Genomic DNA, 17,433 nt, shown 5'->3' with positions numbered 1-17,433 from the left:
AAAATAGCTATTATTGCTACTGGGTAGGAAGGAAGAGGGATGATGAGGGTAAATATTTAGGCTATAAGACCACTTTATAAAATATAATTGCTAAAGCACAAAAACTTAAGAACCCAGGTGGCCCAGACAACATTACCAAGAACAGGATAAAAAGAAGGAGACATCAAAGAAAAGGTAGAAAGAAAGAACACAAGTGAGAAATGTTCACAGAGGCCAAAACATTCAGCATGATGATGACAAAGACCGGCAATGACAAAGACCCACAAAAAGGTAATAGAAAAAAACAACAACAAACAATTAGAGAATTCGTGACTTGACTTGTTTAAACTGTTTCTTTGTCCTGGATTTTAACCACTCACTCCACTGAAAAGCCTAGGACATTGTTATTTAACATTTCACAACTCAGAACCATTATGACATCCAGAATCAATTATACCCATGAGAGCTCAAAAAAATCAAACTGCTTTATAACAAAAGTAGAAAAATTAAGCTATCTCTGATGACTCACTCTGAAACAGTGAGCAGCAGGCTGCTAGTATAAATAGTTCTAAGAGCACAGCATCATTTAAAACTTAAGAGGTATACAGTTGTAGTAGACGTTGTGAAATGGATGATAAATTGCCCTATTTATAGATGCCTGTGTTAGAGATGAGATTGTTTACTGATTACCAGGTGCCCATTATCCATGGCTTCTCAAGGAACCTGCTCTGTCTTGATCTGTGATATTTAAGTTTCTTTCACTGGGCTCTGGCCATTGCACCGTAAAGTTAAGTGCTGCCTGGGATAAGAAGTCTAAATTTTCATACATATGATTGTGATGTCTGAATCACAATAATTAGGAATCTGTATGTTAACTATGAAGACACAAGATGATGATGGAAACCACACATTAGAAACATCAGCAATCCATAAGCTCTGTGCTCATTCAAATCATGACCCAGGACTGAGTGTTTATAAAAATCCCACTGGATGACATTGGGCTCCAACTTGACAAATAATTCTTATTGCCCAGGCATAATTTATAGCAACATTCATTGTCTTTTGTATTCTTCGTAGGAAGGTTGAAAATTACACAGATTTACTGTATCCATCAAAATACTACTTTTATAAATGGGAGGGCCTGTGCAAATGTGGTTTACTTTCTTTTCTAATGCACTGTCAAGGTCACTGAGGTTAACAAGGCTGTTTCTCCAGCCTGGGAAGAATCAACTATGGCAATTTAGTTAATTTTTTTAGGCATAACTACTAAGCTGTCATGGGTAGGCAATAAGTAATGTATCTTTCTCAATAGCAAGGTCCCTAACTAAAAATAGATTTTACTTTGGCCAAAGTAAATTTTACAACATGTAATTCTGCAGGTTTTCAGAGATTTAATTGGCACATTCATCACACACACACAAAATACTGTACTTTTTAAAAATAGAGAAGTATTCTTATTCATATCAAATCCTAGATGTTCTATGGTTTCACTTTGACCCTCCTGTGAAAAAGCAGAGAAGGGGCGCCTAGGTGGCTCAGTTGGCTAAGCGACTGCCTTCAGCTCAGGTCATGATCCTGGAGTCCCTGGATCGAGTCCCGCATCGGGCTCCCTGCTCAGCAGGGAGTCTGCTTCTCCCTCTGACCCTCCCCCCTCTCATGTGCTCTCTCTCTCTCTCAAATAAATAAAATCTTTAAAAAAAAAAAAGAAAAAGCAGTGAAATCCACGGTAAACTTCATACACGTGTGCGTGCGCTTTAAGGAATAAGGATAGATATAATTAAATTTGATAATTAAAAATAGTTAAAAATAATTTATACCTATTATATAAGGTAACAGAAAATTATTGGGAAAAAAACCCCAACAATCTGGGTTCTGGAGGAAAGGGGAATGGCAAGAGTGGATGAAAAAGTTACAAAATAAGGCAAAAGGCATATTTTGCATTGGCAGACGATAAATCTAAGAAAAACACATATCTTTAAAAAGTCGCCACAAATTTTATGATTTTCTGAAATAACAAATGTATATATGCACATATGCATGTAACTGGCAGGTTCTAGCTGTAGCATTGATGTGTATGACGAGAACAGAAAGCAGAATATATATTAGATACCTGTGCTCTATATTGCAGAATAAAATAAGCAGTGTTTATGTATATATGAAAATAAAATAGAAGTCACGTGAATTTTTTCTATTTGATTTTTTAATTATAAAAAGAATCTCAAATCATGAAAAAGAAAAAAAGAAGAGACTCTTTCAAAATATTTAGGAGGGATCCTAAAACATGAGCATGGGTTCTTTGCTGTGAATTTTAGGGGATATCTCTACATAATTATTCTATTTTCATACCATTGACCACCCCATATATTTTTTTACACATTTACAAAAATAATTTTATGAACACTGATGATAGTTTTGTCTGAATTTTGGGAGGACTAAGAACTGTCTTCTCAGTATCTCATTCTTGATGAAAACCTTAAGAGCAGGGAGAAGTTAGTGAAAGTTAAAAGTTGAACTTGCTATCTGTAGTGTCCCTTGATATTCCATCAAAGAAAGAAAAACAATGCAAAATGTTGATCATAAACCAAGTTTTGAATAGGAAGCAGAGGCTAAAGGTGTGCGTATTAGTTTACTAGAGCTGCCATAACAAAGTACCACAAACTGGATGGCTTAAAACAACAGAAATCTCTTCTCTCACAGTTCCTATAGCTAGAAGTCTAAAATCAAGGTGTCAGCGGCATTGCTTTCTTCTGGAGGCTCCGCAGAATCTGTTCTATGCCTCTCTTCTAGTTCCAAAACCTCCAGCAATCCTTGGCATTCCTTGGTTTGCAAACCCATTTCTTCAATTTCTACCTCTGTCTTCACATGAGTTTCCCTCTGTGTCTCTCTGTGCCTTCTTTTTTGTCTCTTATGAGTACCATCACCACTGGATTTAGGGCTTACCCTAAATCCATGTGAGCTCATTGCACAGACCCTATTTCCAAATAAGGTCGTATTCACAGATAGTGTTTAGGATTTAGACATATCTTTTAGAGGCCACTATTCAACCCACAACAGTGTGCATGCGTTTTTATTTTTCCTGTTATTGCCAAGAAATTACAAGTCATCCAAGTTCTTTCTCACTTTTAGATATTTTGAGATATATATACGTATATGTGTATACATATATATATATCACAAAATTTAAAATACATATATCACAAAACAGTATTTGATGCTTGTAGAGCATTTTCCATCAACATTATCACAATATTAAGTAAATATTATCACACTATCATTAGAAAGCCTAACATGAATTATTTTCATTTTCATTTTGAGCTAGAATGAATTACATGTATAGAATCAGTCCTAAGTCTTAATCACAAGGGGGGGGAAATAAACAAAAAGGAAATGTCGTTAATGTTGCTGAATCTTCTCAGTGTTTATATTATTTTTGGAAAATGTGGAGGAAATTTCTTCTTTATAATGGTTGGTAGCAGTTGTCATAAACCTGAATCTGAATCTATTACTATAATCCACTCTCTGTGAGTAAGTAAAAATGTTTTGGAAACTGCAAATATTTTTGTTGGTTCTCCAGCTCTGGCTTAGTAAATACTAGTGATCACTACTGTGAGTGAATCAACATTGCTCCCTGTGTTGCTCATGGAAATCCATATTCACTTAGTACTTGTACTGTGACAAACAGTCAGGCGGTTAAAATAGAGCTATTCTATAACTAATCAATAAGCATATCTTTTGATAGATGGGACAAAAGTTCAATAGCATTATGCCTGAAGTTGGTATAATATCAGGCAAACAATACTAGCATGATAGGAAAATTACTATTGGCAGAAATGGGGGGAAAACCAATTATACTGAAAAGAAAAACAGTTAAATTAAATCAAGTCACCTTCAAAAGCATGCTTCTGTAAAAATTAAAATACCTTAAAAAAATACTATTGACTATTTGCTTCTATGCACGGTTGTAATAGAATTTTTTTTTTAAAGTAAAATGTCAGGAAAAAGCCAAAAGGGTCAGGAAAAAGAAAACAAGTGTAGGATTATTTCTGCCTTTTAAATTAGAATATAAAATTGTTAGTGTATTTAGATTAGAAACTAAATATGACTATAAGAAAATGAATAGAAATATGCACTTACTGAAGTTATATTAGCTCTTGAGGCAATTAAACTCTCTGCTACACCAAGAAGTAAATTAAAAAAATACATCCAGATTAGATAGTCCCTCAAGTAGGTCATTTAGTCAAATATTTATCTCATGATGGACTGAACTAAGCCAGCATGTATTGAATTCTCCAAATGGCAAGGAAGAGTGGAACTCTCAGTGTGATTCCAGAGAAGCTTCGGAAAAGAGAGGTAAGAAAGCCCTCTTCTGCATACGGGTGTAGCCATTACTTGAGGAATCTTAATAGATGACCTCTACTTCCACAGATGGTAAATCACATAGGACTACTGGTTATGAACGAGATTTCTAGTTTGACAAAGGAATTCACAATTGGATTAATTCAGATAGCAAGCACACTTACTACACTTCGTATATTATTTTTCTTCTACATAGGTGTTCCAAAACACTTTTGTTTGGTAACATACTCTAATTTTAGAAGAGCGATTCCCTAAAGCTTTGATGAAGGCGCATGATCAATTAACTGGGATTTTTGCTCTTCTCGGCAAATAAAAACAAAACAAACATGATTAACTGGAAAAAAAATTGCAAGACTTGCAGAGGATGTCCTTGGGTTAGTACAGATTCTGCCCAAACGGTGACGCTTTTGGAAAGTAACAAGACTTTAATCTTGAGAAATGATGTTGAGGAAGAAGGCCATTCCTGTACACTGTTTCTTTTAAGTAACATCTTTCTCTCTCTGCCTGATGAATGTGTATTTGTCCCGTAGGCCTCAGGTCAGTTGTCACTCTGCAAGAATGTCAACTCACTGATAGGTAAAATTGCCCTTTTCTTAGAAATCTCCCTTCTGGCTTCTCAATACAGTTAAAATCTTAAAGTGTTTGTATGACATCTGATTAGTCTCAGTCTATCCCACTGGACTATAAGCTCCAGGAAAGCAGAAACTGTCCTTTTGTTCATCACTGGATCTCTGGTGTCTTTTAGTATGATGCCTGAGATGCAGCAGAGGTTCAAGATATATTTAGCACATGAATCAAGTAGTGTACAAGTCTGAAATAATATTGATTGGATTAAGGAGATATATTACTATGGAAGAAATGTGCAATACTACTTTATTTTAGAAATGAAGCTGAAAGCTAAAAACCAAGTCAACTATTAACCAGATATCCCATTATCCAAAGGTGGACTGAGGAACATAGCCCTGTAATACTGCATGGGTCACAATGAGGGAGAAGGGGTGCAGCATATTAAATTTGTATTAGCTTTGAAGAACTACAGAGAGATAAATTGATAAGATGTTAATGGTAGTGATGATTTTGATGGTAATTGTGAATTATTCCAGAGGTTCCCCTACCACTTTCTGCTTTAAATATTTTCATGAGCAACTTTTAAATCTCTGTGCTAGGGTTACACAGGCAACAATTCATAACCAGGTGACTGGCCGTTAACTACTGAAATATACAATTCCTAGGGCAGAAAGATGATGGAAGGGAAGTGACTACCCGTTAAGTTTTATTTTCCAAGTATATGATAAAAGTGAAAAATATGTGTGCTCAAATTTTACATTGGGGAAAACTAGCTAAAGTACTTTTTTTAAAATCAGCATTACAAACATTCAAGTAGGTAATTCACTGTATTTTTCCCCTCACCTCAGTGGGTCTGTTATGAAGAATGTTCAGGGTAGAATTTGCATGAAGTTCTCTATTAACCAGTGTCCCAACTGTGGACAGTAAAAAAATAAGGCAAACAATGACAGTACATGATGCTGTGTTATCTCACATGCAAGTAAAAATGTAAATGACTAAAAGTACAGGTCAATCAGTTTTGAGCTACTTAACATAGTCTACTGAGAATAGGACTACCTTTTACAGCATCCTCCCTAAACTCTTAGAAAGTAAAAATGAAATAATTTCTGATATTCTGATAAAAAAAGTTTCTAGGCCAGGTGTTAGTTAGGAGTTAAAGAGGATATAGAACTTGACTTGTAAAAGCAGGTTTGGTTTAATGTAGAAAAATAATGCTTTGAGTTAAATTTTTAAATACGTATGAGAAAATCATAAAAACTATTCTGAAACTAAGATATAAACTGCCTATTTTGCAAGGTAAAATAGTGTAGAAATAGCGGGATTTTTTTAAGGAGAAATAAGTTTTAAGAATTGTACAGGTTCCTGGGGACATATTTATAAGAATAAATTCCAGACATATTTTTACACTATCCACTGTTTTCAGATATTTATATCTATAGATAGATCTCTATCTTCAAACAGATAAAATTCTTTGCATTCATAGTGAAAAGGATTAATAATAAATTTAAAAATATGAACATTGGTAGAGGGAATAAAACAACTTTCAGAAGACACCATAAATGTTAAGCTTCAAGGGCCACAACTCATGTCTGGATGATACCCAGCTATTCAAAATTGTGATTTCTCAATTCTTCACCTTCGCTCTCCTTATGTTACATTCTTTCCCTAAACAATCTAATCTATCACTCATTCCTTCCATTTCTACACCTCCTAGTGTCACCTAGATAGGTGCTCCTAACTGTGGGGGTAAGGAAAGATTTCTTAAAGAATACCTAAGGATATGGGTACTTTTACAGCAATCAAGTTCCACATTCTAAACTTTCATACGGATACTTCTCTTTTCATAAAAACCTTTCTCCCACTTTCCTTCATTTTCCAGGAGAAAGGTATATTTCTCTTTCACTCATCTTGCATCTTCCGAGGGTACATTGTACTGCAATATCAAATAAAAATTCTAAATATTGGTGTTGATATCTAGAAAATGAGTTTTCAATTTTTTAAATTCTTAGCTTCCATCAAAATTGAAGAAGGGTCTAATCAAGTTGTCAGGTGATAATTTAAAAATTTTGGTGATAGATTACTATGTAATTTTTGGCACAACACTTGGAAAGACAAAAGAACTGTGTCACACCACTGTAACAAAATACCTCCCATTCCTACCTATTTATTTTTATGTATAAAGTTTCTCAGTACTTTAACATAAAAATCAAATAGAATTGATGGTGAAACTTTTCTCATTCTAGCAGTGAGTAATATTTGTCTGTGAATATATAAACTGGTTCGGGAAAAAGACCAATCTCAATTTTAACATTCATATTTAACAATGTTTATGTTTGGAAATTACAGAGTTTGCCATGTATTTATGTTGGTCAATTATATACAAGTAATCATTGTAATAAAAACTCAATTTTGAAAAAAAATTAACATAGGATTTTATGACATGAAAAAATTATGTGTGTATATGTCTGTATGTGTTGTATGTATGTATTTCCTATTGCAGAGAAGTATGATAGGGTGATCCAAAAAGGATTATCTAGCAAAGATATATTAGAATATAATTTGGGGGAGAAGAAAAGAATAATATAAAGTTTGTGGCTGTTAAGTAAAAACATAAATCATATTTTTAAATGGCTAAGAGGGGGTATTAAAGTAGCTAGGGTGTTTCAATTCCATTGAATACATTTAGGGGTTTGAAAGAATTTTGTTTAAAAAAGTGTCTATTTATAATATGCTGAAAGGTGAATCCTTGCAATTATTTACATGTATGATGGAGAGTTTAGGATAGAGACTGAAAAATGTTGTCTTTGGCAATTAGTATGTATAAATGTTTGAGCTCTATTGGATTATTCCAGTGGACTGTCATTAATGCCTTCCTTTTTTACCCTTTATATGCAAGCAATCATTAACTCCTCTCACTCTTCCTTCTTCAGTCATGCTCAAATATGTCCTTTTCATTTCCACCACTAGCTCTCAGGGCTGGAAGTTTTCCCTGGTCTCTGATCTGGTCAAATTCCCATGACATTCTCTCAGAACACCACAGACTTCTTGGTTGCACTTTTCTGAGTTTCATGTTTAGGTATGTGTGTATTTGAACAATTTCTGTTTCCCTCCTACACTCTCCCTGCCTCCACCACAAATCTTTAGGGTGTGTCAGGGCATGAACCACATATTCTCGATGACAGGGAAGTAACAGGCGCAGGCATCAGTTGAATGAAGGGACTTTGCCTTCCAAGTGTCCAGCACGGTGTCGACACATCGTAGCTGCTTGATACACACTTACTGAATAGGTGAATAAATGAAAATGCATCCTTTAAATTGTATAATAATCAAATAACTGTATAATAATAATCAAAAGAGAACCAACAGTGGACATATCAGGAGGAAATTGAATGATTTATGTTCATGGACAGGGAGTATGAAATTTTGGACTGTTACATCTAATGTAAGCCCTGGAGATTTGGGGTCAATGGCCTTGCTTTAGAAACAGGGTTGAGACTCGGAGTAAACATGGACTCATCAAAAGCCACAGCTGTCTAATGACAACCTAGCTGTCTAATGACATCACCATTACAATTAGGAGCAAACCTAATTCCTCACCCCAGCCCACGGAGTTTTGGGCAGCCCTGTCCTTTCCATTATTTCGTATAGACTCCCTGCTGGCTTCACTCATCTGCAAAATGCATATGCTGGTAACTGAGCAGAAAAATGGCAGGTCTGGCTGGTATAACTTTAGCCTATGAAAATTTATAGTAGGACAGTTCATACTAAGAAGAATATAAAAAGCAGTGTACAGAACCAGGGAAATAGGACCATAATAACTTGGGAACATGGACAATAAGTTAGGATCCATGTTTTTAGGAGAAGAAAACACGAGGTTTCTGAACCAGATATAGACTATAGCAAAAAGAGCCTTTTGTCTGTCCTCCTTTGTGTTTTCACATAAGAAAAGCGAATACCGATGGGCAGAAAGAGACACAAAGGAAGGGAGCCGAACTGGAGCTCTTTACCTATGAGATACGATGAGATATGGCAGATGGAGGGACATGAGCAGCAGATGAAGGGGAGGGAGGAAAAAGAAACATTTTCCTAGAGGCCAAGCCAAGCAGTATTTCTTAAAGCAGGAAGAAAAGGGCAAACATCCCCATGCTCCTATCTGAGAATCCCTATGGTAATATTTTGTTTTATATTTTATATTACAGGTCACATGCTTTAACTCCCAAACTTACAGAGAAGATCAGATAATGAGGGCATTCTATACATGTTCTGTACTGCTCTATTCTATACTTATTTCTACTTTCCCCATTTAAAACTCACACCACCCACCTGTATGGTAAAAACAAGTAGAAGGCAACTCCAAAGATGATTCATGCTTTATGATTTCCTATAAAAGCCAAATAATAAATAGGCATTCTTTTGTATAATTCTTATGTCTTGTTTGGTTAGTAATATTACTGCCGTTTTTCAGATGATGAAACCAAGTGTTTTGCCTCAGGTCATTTAATGGCACAGCTACAGTTTGATCACTGGTGTCTTTGACTTTGAAGACAGTAGCTTTTCCCTACACCAGTGGTTCCCAAAGACTGGTCCCCAGACCAGCAGCATCAGCATCACACGGGAACTTGTCATGAATACAAGTTCTTGGGCCCCATTCAACCTACTGAATCAGAACACTGGGGGTGGGGTCCAGCAAACCCTTTCACAGGTCCTCTCAACGATTCTTACACGTTGACCGGATGTGGGAACCACGGGCTTATGTCATGAGCACAACCTGCATTCAACTATTGCTTATACTCATTGCAAAGAGTATTTAAGTTCTGGTGGGTGTCCTTTTTATTCTTTCTTCTTTTTAAAATCATTTTTGAACAAACATATATTACTGATATATGGTAATCTGACATACCGCCACAGCATCACATGCGGTGAGGTTAGAAGGGCAGGCAGTCTGGGAAAGGAATCCCAGATCCACTGCCTGTTGTCATACAGTCTTGGCAAGTTATATAACTTTTGTGAGTTTTGGATTTGTCTTCTATAAAAATGAAATAAAAATGATGAGATCATGCACAAAAAGCAGTTGAAATGTACTAACTGCTCAATAAATAAATATATCTTTCACTATGATCATCATTAAAGACAATAATACCAGTAACATTATAATGAAGTGCATGAGTGGTGAAGTTTATGTATCACGTATGTCGCAAAGCTCCAGAGATGCTCTTCTGCTTATAATTTTTAGTATGGAAGGGCCCTAATTTTTCCGTTTTCAAAATGATTTCCAATACATTTCGATTCAATATACATTTTTGATACCCCACAATGTAGAAGGTACTCCACTGTTTCAGGATATTTTTTAAGTAGAGTGATGATACCAGTTATCAATTCATCTATTAGGGAATGGATATCAGTATCTATTGAATACTTTTTAAAAATTAAATACTTTAAATTTTTGTTCTGTATTGGCTTAAAGCTTCAAATTGTATCTTTTAACATTATTTGAAAAATAATACATTATCACAAAATTAAGAGGCTGTGTTATTATGGACACACATTTAATTTTAGATTAAATTGCTTATAAAAAAACCATATTACCATATTGTGATGTCTGTATAGTTAATTGTAGAATCTCAATAGTGTTTTAATACAGAAATTTTCAAATAATAATTCACCTACAGTAATAATATAATCCCTATATTTTACTCAGTGAAGCTTATGCCAATTATTTCTTGTTTATTTGTCTTAATCAGTGAAAGAAACCAATTTCTGTCCCTTTTATTATGTTTTTTAATGCATGCAAAAGGCTATCATCTTCTCTAGGTCTTTTTTTTAGAGTGAAATTTTCAGGTCTCATAACCTCTCACAGCTCGTGTTTTTGAGATCTTTTTATTATTTGTATTGTTCTCTACTGAATGCTTGGCAATTGGTCTTTTTTCTGAGATGTGGTATTCTGCTGAACTCAGTCCCCAAATCACAGCCTAACAAGACCTGAATGTAGCTCATCCGTTCTGATGTATGACATCACCATTACAATTCAACACACTGCAGCATTTGAATATATTAACAGGGATCAGAATGTGGACTCATTCAATTTATGATTCACTGTAATTCTTGAATTTTTCTCTCTCTGCTACTACCATCTCTAGCTTTGCAATGCACTTTTTGGTTCTATTACTTTTTCCAACACCAACTTTCACATCCATTCTATCTTCCTAAATCCAACCTCGCTGATTGGGCCTATCTCCCCAGCATATCAAGATTGGGCTGTAAAGTAGCACAGCACCCCAGATTCACAATCCCTGCTAACTTCCGTGACTCACTGTCCTTTAAATTTATTGGCATATATATGCTGCATCTCCCAAAATGTTTTATAAGTATCCTATTGCATTACCCTGGGAGGCTTTTCTTAAAGATGATTTTTAAGGTGTGAAAGAGTTAAACAAACAAACAAATGCAACTGACCGGTGTGTTTCTTCAGGCACATTTAAAAAGCAACCTTACCGTCCCCTTCATTGACTCAATTTAAGAAAGTTAAACTCAGTATCAACTACAGGATCACACTATTTTATTATTAAGCTGTCACTGAAAAAAATACAGGTTAAATCCCTGATCCTCACATACAGGTAGCTCAGAGAGTACCCTGTACCCTCACCACAGGAGGTCACTTGTATATGCAGGGACGTGTCATATGGCTGGCTGAGCAAATCTTAGTAAACACAAAGTTAGTTCCACTCAACATGTTTACTTCTCTAGTTACAGAAGAAAGCAAAGGAAGAGAATATACAAATGATGAAGGAAAGAATGAAAGAACCTTCACGTATTAGACCCAAATTTAGTTATTTTGCCATAAATAAGTGACAGAGTTATCAAAACCGAAATGAACTGATACCTCATACATAAACTTTCATGTATAAGGGAATTTTGGAAGTGATGGATTGTTCAAATTTACAAATCGAAATTTACTACACTCGTTAAACGAAACATCAATCCATGTGCCTTCTTTCTGCTTGGAATCCCCATCCGCTCCCCAACCCCCTTAGGTACTCATGCACCTGCCCCTGCCTCCCACCTGTCCTTTGTATCCAACACGATCCTGCTCATCCTCATGAGGGTGAATGTGATTCCTCCAAAGCAGTGGTCCCTCCCTTCTTGTTCACACTGTCATGTGCTTAGCTCTTGCTTCAAAGAACAACTATTTGTTTATAGAGATGTACTCTCTACTGATTTTGAGCTCTCCCTCTTCTCTTTGCTTTCTTATAGGAAAAAACCATTAAAATTGTTTTTTGGCCACCATTAACATGGTGGCCAAAAAACAATTTATGGTTTTACCATAAATTGGTACCGCTGTGGCGGTATGGTTTTACCATAAATTGGTACCGCTGTGGCGGTATGTCAGATTACCATATATCAGTAATATATGTTTGTTCAAAAATGATTTTAAAAAGAAGAAAGAATAAAAAGGACACCCACCAGAACTTAAATACTCTCTGCAATGAGTATAAGCAATAGTTGAATGCAGGTTGTGCTCATGACATAAGCCCGTGGTTCCCGCATCCGGTCAACGTGTAAGAATCGTTGAGAGGACCTGTGAAAGGGTTTGCTGGACCCCACCCCCAGTGTTCTGATTCAGTAGGTTGAATGGGGCCCAAGAACTTGTATTCATGACAAGTTCCCGTGTGATGCTGATGCTGCTGGTCTGGGGACCAGTCTTTGGGAACCACTGGTGTAGGGAAAGGCTAATCAAATAAAATAATATGTCTTTTTACATTGAAGACATTGTATTTCTCCATGTGATCCAGTAATTTATCAAGGGGATAAAGAGCTCGGCTGGCAGCATGCCAAGTAAACCATTAAAATTGTTTTTTGGCCACCAGTTGGTATTGAGAATTGCTCAGTGAAATTTTGTTAAATAAATGAATTATTTAAAAAATAGCATTTTCCCAATAGCTGTACTTTTATGGGTTAAAAAGCAACTGTCAGGTCTGAGAAAATGCACGTGTCTGTAGCAAGATGAAACAAACAAACAAAAGGCTAATCAAATAAAAAACAAAATGGCAGAGACCATGATCTTTAAATAGTATATTTTACCATTTTTTCTCATATGTATTTATGATTATGTATCCTAATACAATTTTGGATGTATTGATTTTGGATACATTTTTATGTGTTCATCACCTGAGTACATGTGGTAGAATTGAAGAAGGTTGTAGGAATAAAGGAAAAGTTTTTGTTATAACATTTCCCGAGCTTAATTTAATAGTTTCCAGAAGACTTAGCAAAAAGGATAATCATTAGTAAAAGTTAATAAAGGAGAATGCTGTAGTTCTAGGGAAGACTGGTGACAGATTTAATCACTGTCTTTGAGTACATGATGGATCAACTGAGAGACGATAGTGGTAAAATATTTTCCTTCTTAGCTCAGGATAAGACCAGAAACGGTTAACTTAAAGGGTAAACAAGACAATGGTAAAGAAGGTGACAAATGACTTAGTAATGCAGTGAAAGATTTCTCTCACAGATTTGTAAAGCAGGATAGCTGTGCTTTGCTCTGGAGTTGGTTAGATACTACATTTAAACCTAAGTAACTTTTGACAAGACAAAAATCAATTTGTTCCTTAAGTAGGTTACACTCTGGTGGTTCTCTACATTCACCTAGAACAAGTCCCCTTCTCTGTTCCCAGGGAGTCATCCCAGCCACTGAGCTCGGGACAAGCCCATGGTGGCATGCAAAATAGCATCATCTGAGTAAACTGTCCTCCAGCTCCTCACCTTTCTGATCGGACCCTCCTTAACACAGGGGCCAAAGACTGGGGAGGAGTGATTATAAATTGCCCGAAGTGTAATAAGAAATGGAACATAAAGGTCCTTGGAAATATAAAGATACTAAAAAGGTTTAAAAAACTAGGTGAAAAGATCATGATCTTCAATTTTTTTATGTTTAATATTCTTTTCATTAACATTAATAAGTGACATTTAGTATAATATTTTTATCAAAAGTAATTCTATTAAATGATTTTAACATCACATTATGTATTAAAATCCTGTGTTGTGAAATTCCAAGATAAGATACAAGTTTAAGGTCTCTGTCAAGGGTCACTAAAAGAGTAGATTTTTTCTATAACCTTTATGGGTTTTGGTTTTTAATATTAACATATGTTACACTACTTTACTTATACCATATGCTTGCCGTTGTTTTATGAATAAATACCACAACCTTTATAAAGAACCTTAGGCCTACATAAAATTATTTTATTCTCGCGGAATAGCAAAGCCAATCCAAATTCAAAATAAGCTGACACCTTATGAAGAATAAGGGCCTAGGTTAAGATAGTTTAAAACTCCACAACACGCTCCAGAGGTTAAGTGTATTGTGGCTTTTCTGCTGTTGCCTCATAAGCGATGAACCCGAAACACAGTTTTGCAGTGTTTTTTTCTTGTCTTGTTTTCCTCCAATTGATAAATGCAATGCATCCACTGAGAACCTGAAAGCAGTATGAAATCATATCAGAAATACAGGATTTGGTTCCATTTACCTGTTCCTGTTGCTAGAAATCCAATCTGAAATAAGTGTCGATGCTTGTTGGTGACAGTGCTTGTTGCCAAAACTGCACGCCAGCATTATGACTTCTCTCCGGAGTTCTCTAGGTACCATCCAAAGGAAAAACAGTGAAAAAGCAGTGTTAATATCTGGGGAGGAAGGGTCATTCATTACATAAGCAGTAGATAAATAAATAATCAGCACAAAAATGATTTCCCGATACAGAAATCCTATTTTGCTGAGGAAGAGATGGTTAGGCAGAGGAGAAGCTCAGCATACTACAAGTCTTCTCTGGAAACAGTAATACAGTTGGGGGGGGGTAGGGGGCTGGGTTCAAATCTCCCCTTTACCAATAATGGCAGATCTTACACTGAAACGTGTCAAGGATATGCTTTTGTTCTCAGTACCAGGTAGTGGAAACTGTGCTACCCATCAGCAGGCCTCCCAGCAAAGGGAAATGAAAGATGCCGAATGAAAGAAAGATCATCTCATGCTGCCAAAGTCTCAATGGTACTACTCGTATGTTATTGTACAGCTCTGGGGGAAGAGAAGCGAATAAGAAAATAAAACAGTACTCATGTTGGTAGGAAGCTTGAACAAGAGATCCATTAAAATTGTTTTTTGGCCATCCAAGCTTGATGTACGTAGCTGCAACTTGCTTTAAAATATATTCCTAAATGGGGGTTAGAAGAAATAAAGATGTCAGTTTCAAACCTCTCCACGCTGATCATTACAATTACATAATATGATTAAAATATTTTTGAAATGCACCTACTTTAAAATATCAGTAAAATTATGGGCATGGTAAATCCTCTAATTTTATCCAGCTCAGTGTTTCAAATATAGAAAATAAGGATAAAATAAAATTGCAATGGGGGAAGTCTACTCTTTACTTCCTATTGAATGATTAAGTAATTTGCACTATTCACTATTTTAGATGACAATTTTTGTAGCAAAACAAGGACACTGAGGAATAGTGACAATGACAGCCATGCACACAAATATACAAATGTATGTAGATATAGCTTATGGAAAATAAGCACCTAACATTCATGCATTTCACATCAATAGAACACATTTAAAGCAAAACTGTTACGTAAGCCCAGCCACTAGCCTAGCATTGTTGAATCTGACACACACAGAATGCTCTTCAGTAAAAAATATGGCATTTCAAAGTCAACAATCCATTGAGCTAATGCTATATTTAAATATTAGCAGCAATGTAAAATACGCTTTCCTCACTTTAACATGGCCCTTGAATTTTATCAAAGGAATGAAAGCACTGAAATTACAGTAAAAGCAATTCTTAACTTTTACTGAAATCGAGGTGTCTGCCACAAAATACTGTTCCAAAGTACAAATATATATAAAAATGTATTTTACTTTTACAGAAGTTTAACATTGCAGTGTCTCTGTTAAGGAGAAAAGAGAAGTGGGGTAAGTCTTTCTCTAGCAGAGAAAAGTTATACCTGAACTGTAATGATCCATTTTTTTGCATGTCTGTTGTCAGGGATTAGACCAAGCTAATGACAATGAACAGTCAAGCCAGGATTATTCCAATTAAAAAAAATATCAAAACAGAGGTGTTTGCATGCAGACTTGGAATAAGGAAACAAGAAGCAACTCCGATGGCCATCAGACAATGTAGAGGGGGCTAAGAAACAGATTTCATGCCATGGCAATCCAGTCTCGAGTAATTAGTGGAGGTTAATTAGCAGAGCCAGTGTGCCATAAGACATAGGATGATTTTATAAAACACAGGGCAGACTCCTAAGATAACTGAAGCGAACCAAACAGGGCTCCGAGGTGGGACAGAAGGCACAGAGACCCAGCCTCACTGGCGATAGGAAATTTAGGAATCAAAAGCTCCTCAGCCATACTTAATCCTAATCTTATTCAAAATGGTTATTAAATTAGATTAGGCGGTGTCCACTGTGCAGCGCTGGCTTACCAGACCTCAGCTTAGGAAATCTGGTCAGGTAACACTTTAGAATGTTTGTCATGTCTTTGTGTCTATTTGGATTATCTATTGTTTGCTCTCCTGTATCCCCTTGGACCCAATTATGAATGGGCTCTCACCTCAATGTTGATCTTATCCTTGTTAATTAAGGAAGTGAATTGAATTCACTATGCCCTTTTGGATAAAAATAATGACTCAGAATCTTTACTGAAACTGTCTATATTCTGTTAAGATCTTTGGGATCCCTCTACCCGGGTTAAGTCCTTTGTGAACACAGAGCCCTTTAACACTTGGAAAGTAAGTTTGAACTTTAAGGATTTGCCATGTATATTTGTTCTTAAATTCTGAGGCATTTAAGCTTAATTGACACTTTTAGGCCAGAATAAAAAGTAGCTCGTATTACATTTCTTCTTCAAGTAATTGTCATCAGTGTGGCACAGAAAATCAGGACAAAAATGATAATACAAATTAGAAGAAGAAACACAAACAACCCAGGATCAGTTGCATAAAGTGGATAATGAGAAAACAGTTCATCAACTGAAAATAAGAAAGAAGAAAATATGTCTTTTTACATTGAAGACATTGTATTTCTCCATGCGATCCAGTAATTTATCAAGGGGATAAAGAGCTCGGCTGGCAGCATGCCAAGGAAGAAAATCCTTCTCCTCCGACAGGTATCTGATAATCTCCAGGGGAATATGCTGAGGCAAATGGCCAGCTCTGCACAGTCAAAAAAGTTAATGTTAATTATATGCAGAAAATATACATGATGATGCAAAAATGAACATTTTACTTATGCAAATAAAAGGCAGAAAGCAAGATTCATCACAGTATAAAGAAGCCATACTCAGTGCTATAAAAATAAAATTACTCACTTTTTAAATATAGTCCTACTTAGGATGCCATGTGCCTTAATATATACAGAGTTAGAGAGTTAAAAATTTACATACACAAAAATATCAGAATGCATATTTTTTTAAAAGGAAAGAATTCCCGAATTTGAATAAAACCAACTCTAGGTATTTTCCTTCACAGAAACTCT

The 17,433-nt window shown here is 35.7% G+C and overlaps 1 protein-coding gene across 1 annotated transcript in view; it reads right to left on the bottom strand.

The window, feature by feature from the left end:
* The window catches only part of TRHDE (thyrotropin releasing hormone degrading enzyme), a 367,225-nt gene that overhangs the window by 18,613 nt on the left and 331,179 nt on the right, over positions 1–17,433 (bottom strand). Inside the window, exons 13-15 of the mRNA XM_078076295.1 lie at positions 16,964–17,111; positions 15,007–15,104; positions 14,427–14,534 (exon numbers count right to left, since the gene is read on the bottom strand). Of these exons, the coding sequence (XP_077932421.1) occupies positions 14,427–14,534; positions 15,007–15,104; positions 16,964–17,111 (354 nt within the window). The remainder of the gene's footprint in view (positions 1–14,426; positions 14,535–15,006; positions 15,105–16,963; positions 17,112–17,433) is intronic.

The sequence above is a fragment of the Halichoerus grypus genome, chromosome 6, assembly GCF_964656455.1.
Source record: "Halichoerus grypus chromosome 6, mHalGry1.hap1.1, whole genome shotgun sequence".
NCBI classification, from domain to species: domain Eukaryota; kingdom Metazoa; phylum Chordata; class Mammalia; order Carnivora; family Phocidae; genus Halichoerus; species Halichoerus grypus.
Note: the sequence above shows the minus strand (reverse complement) of the source record. Positions and strands in the feature narration are given on the sequence as shown.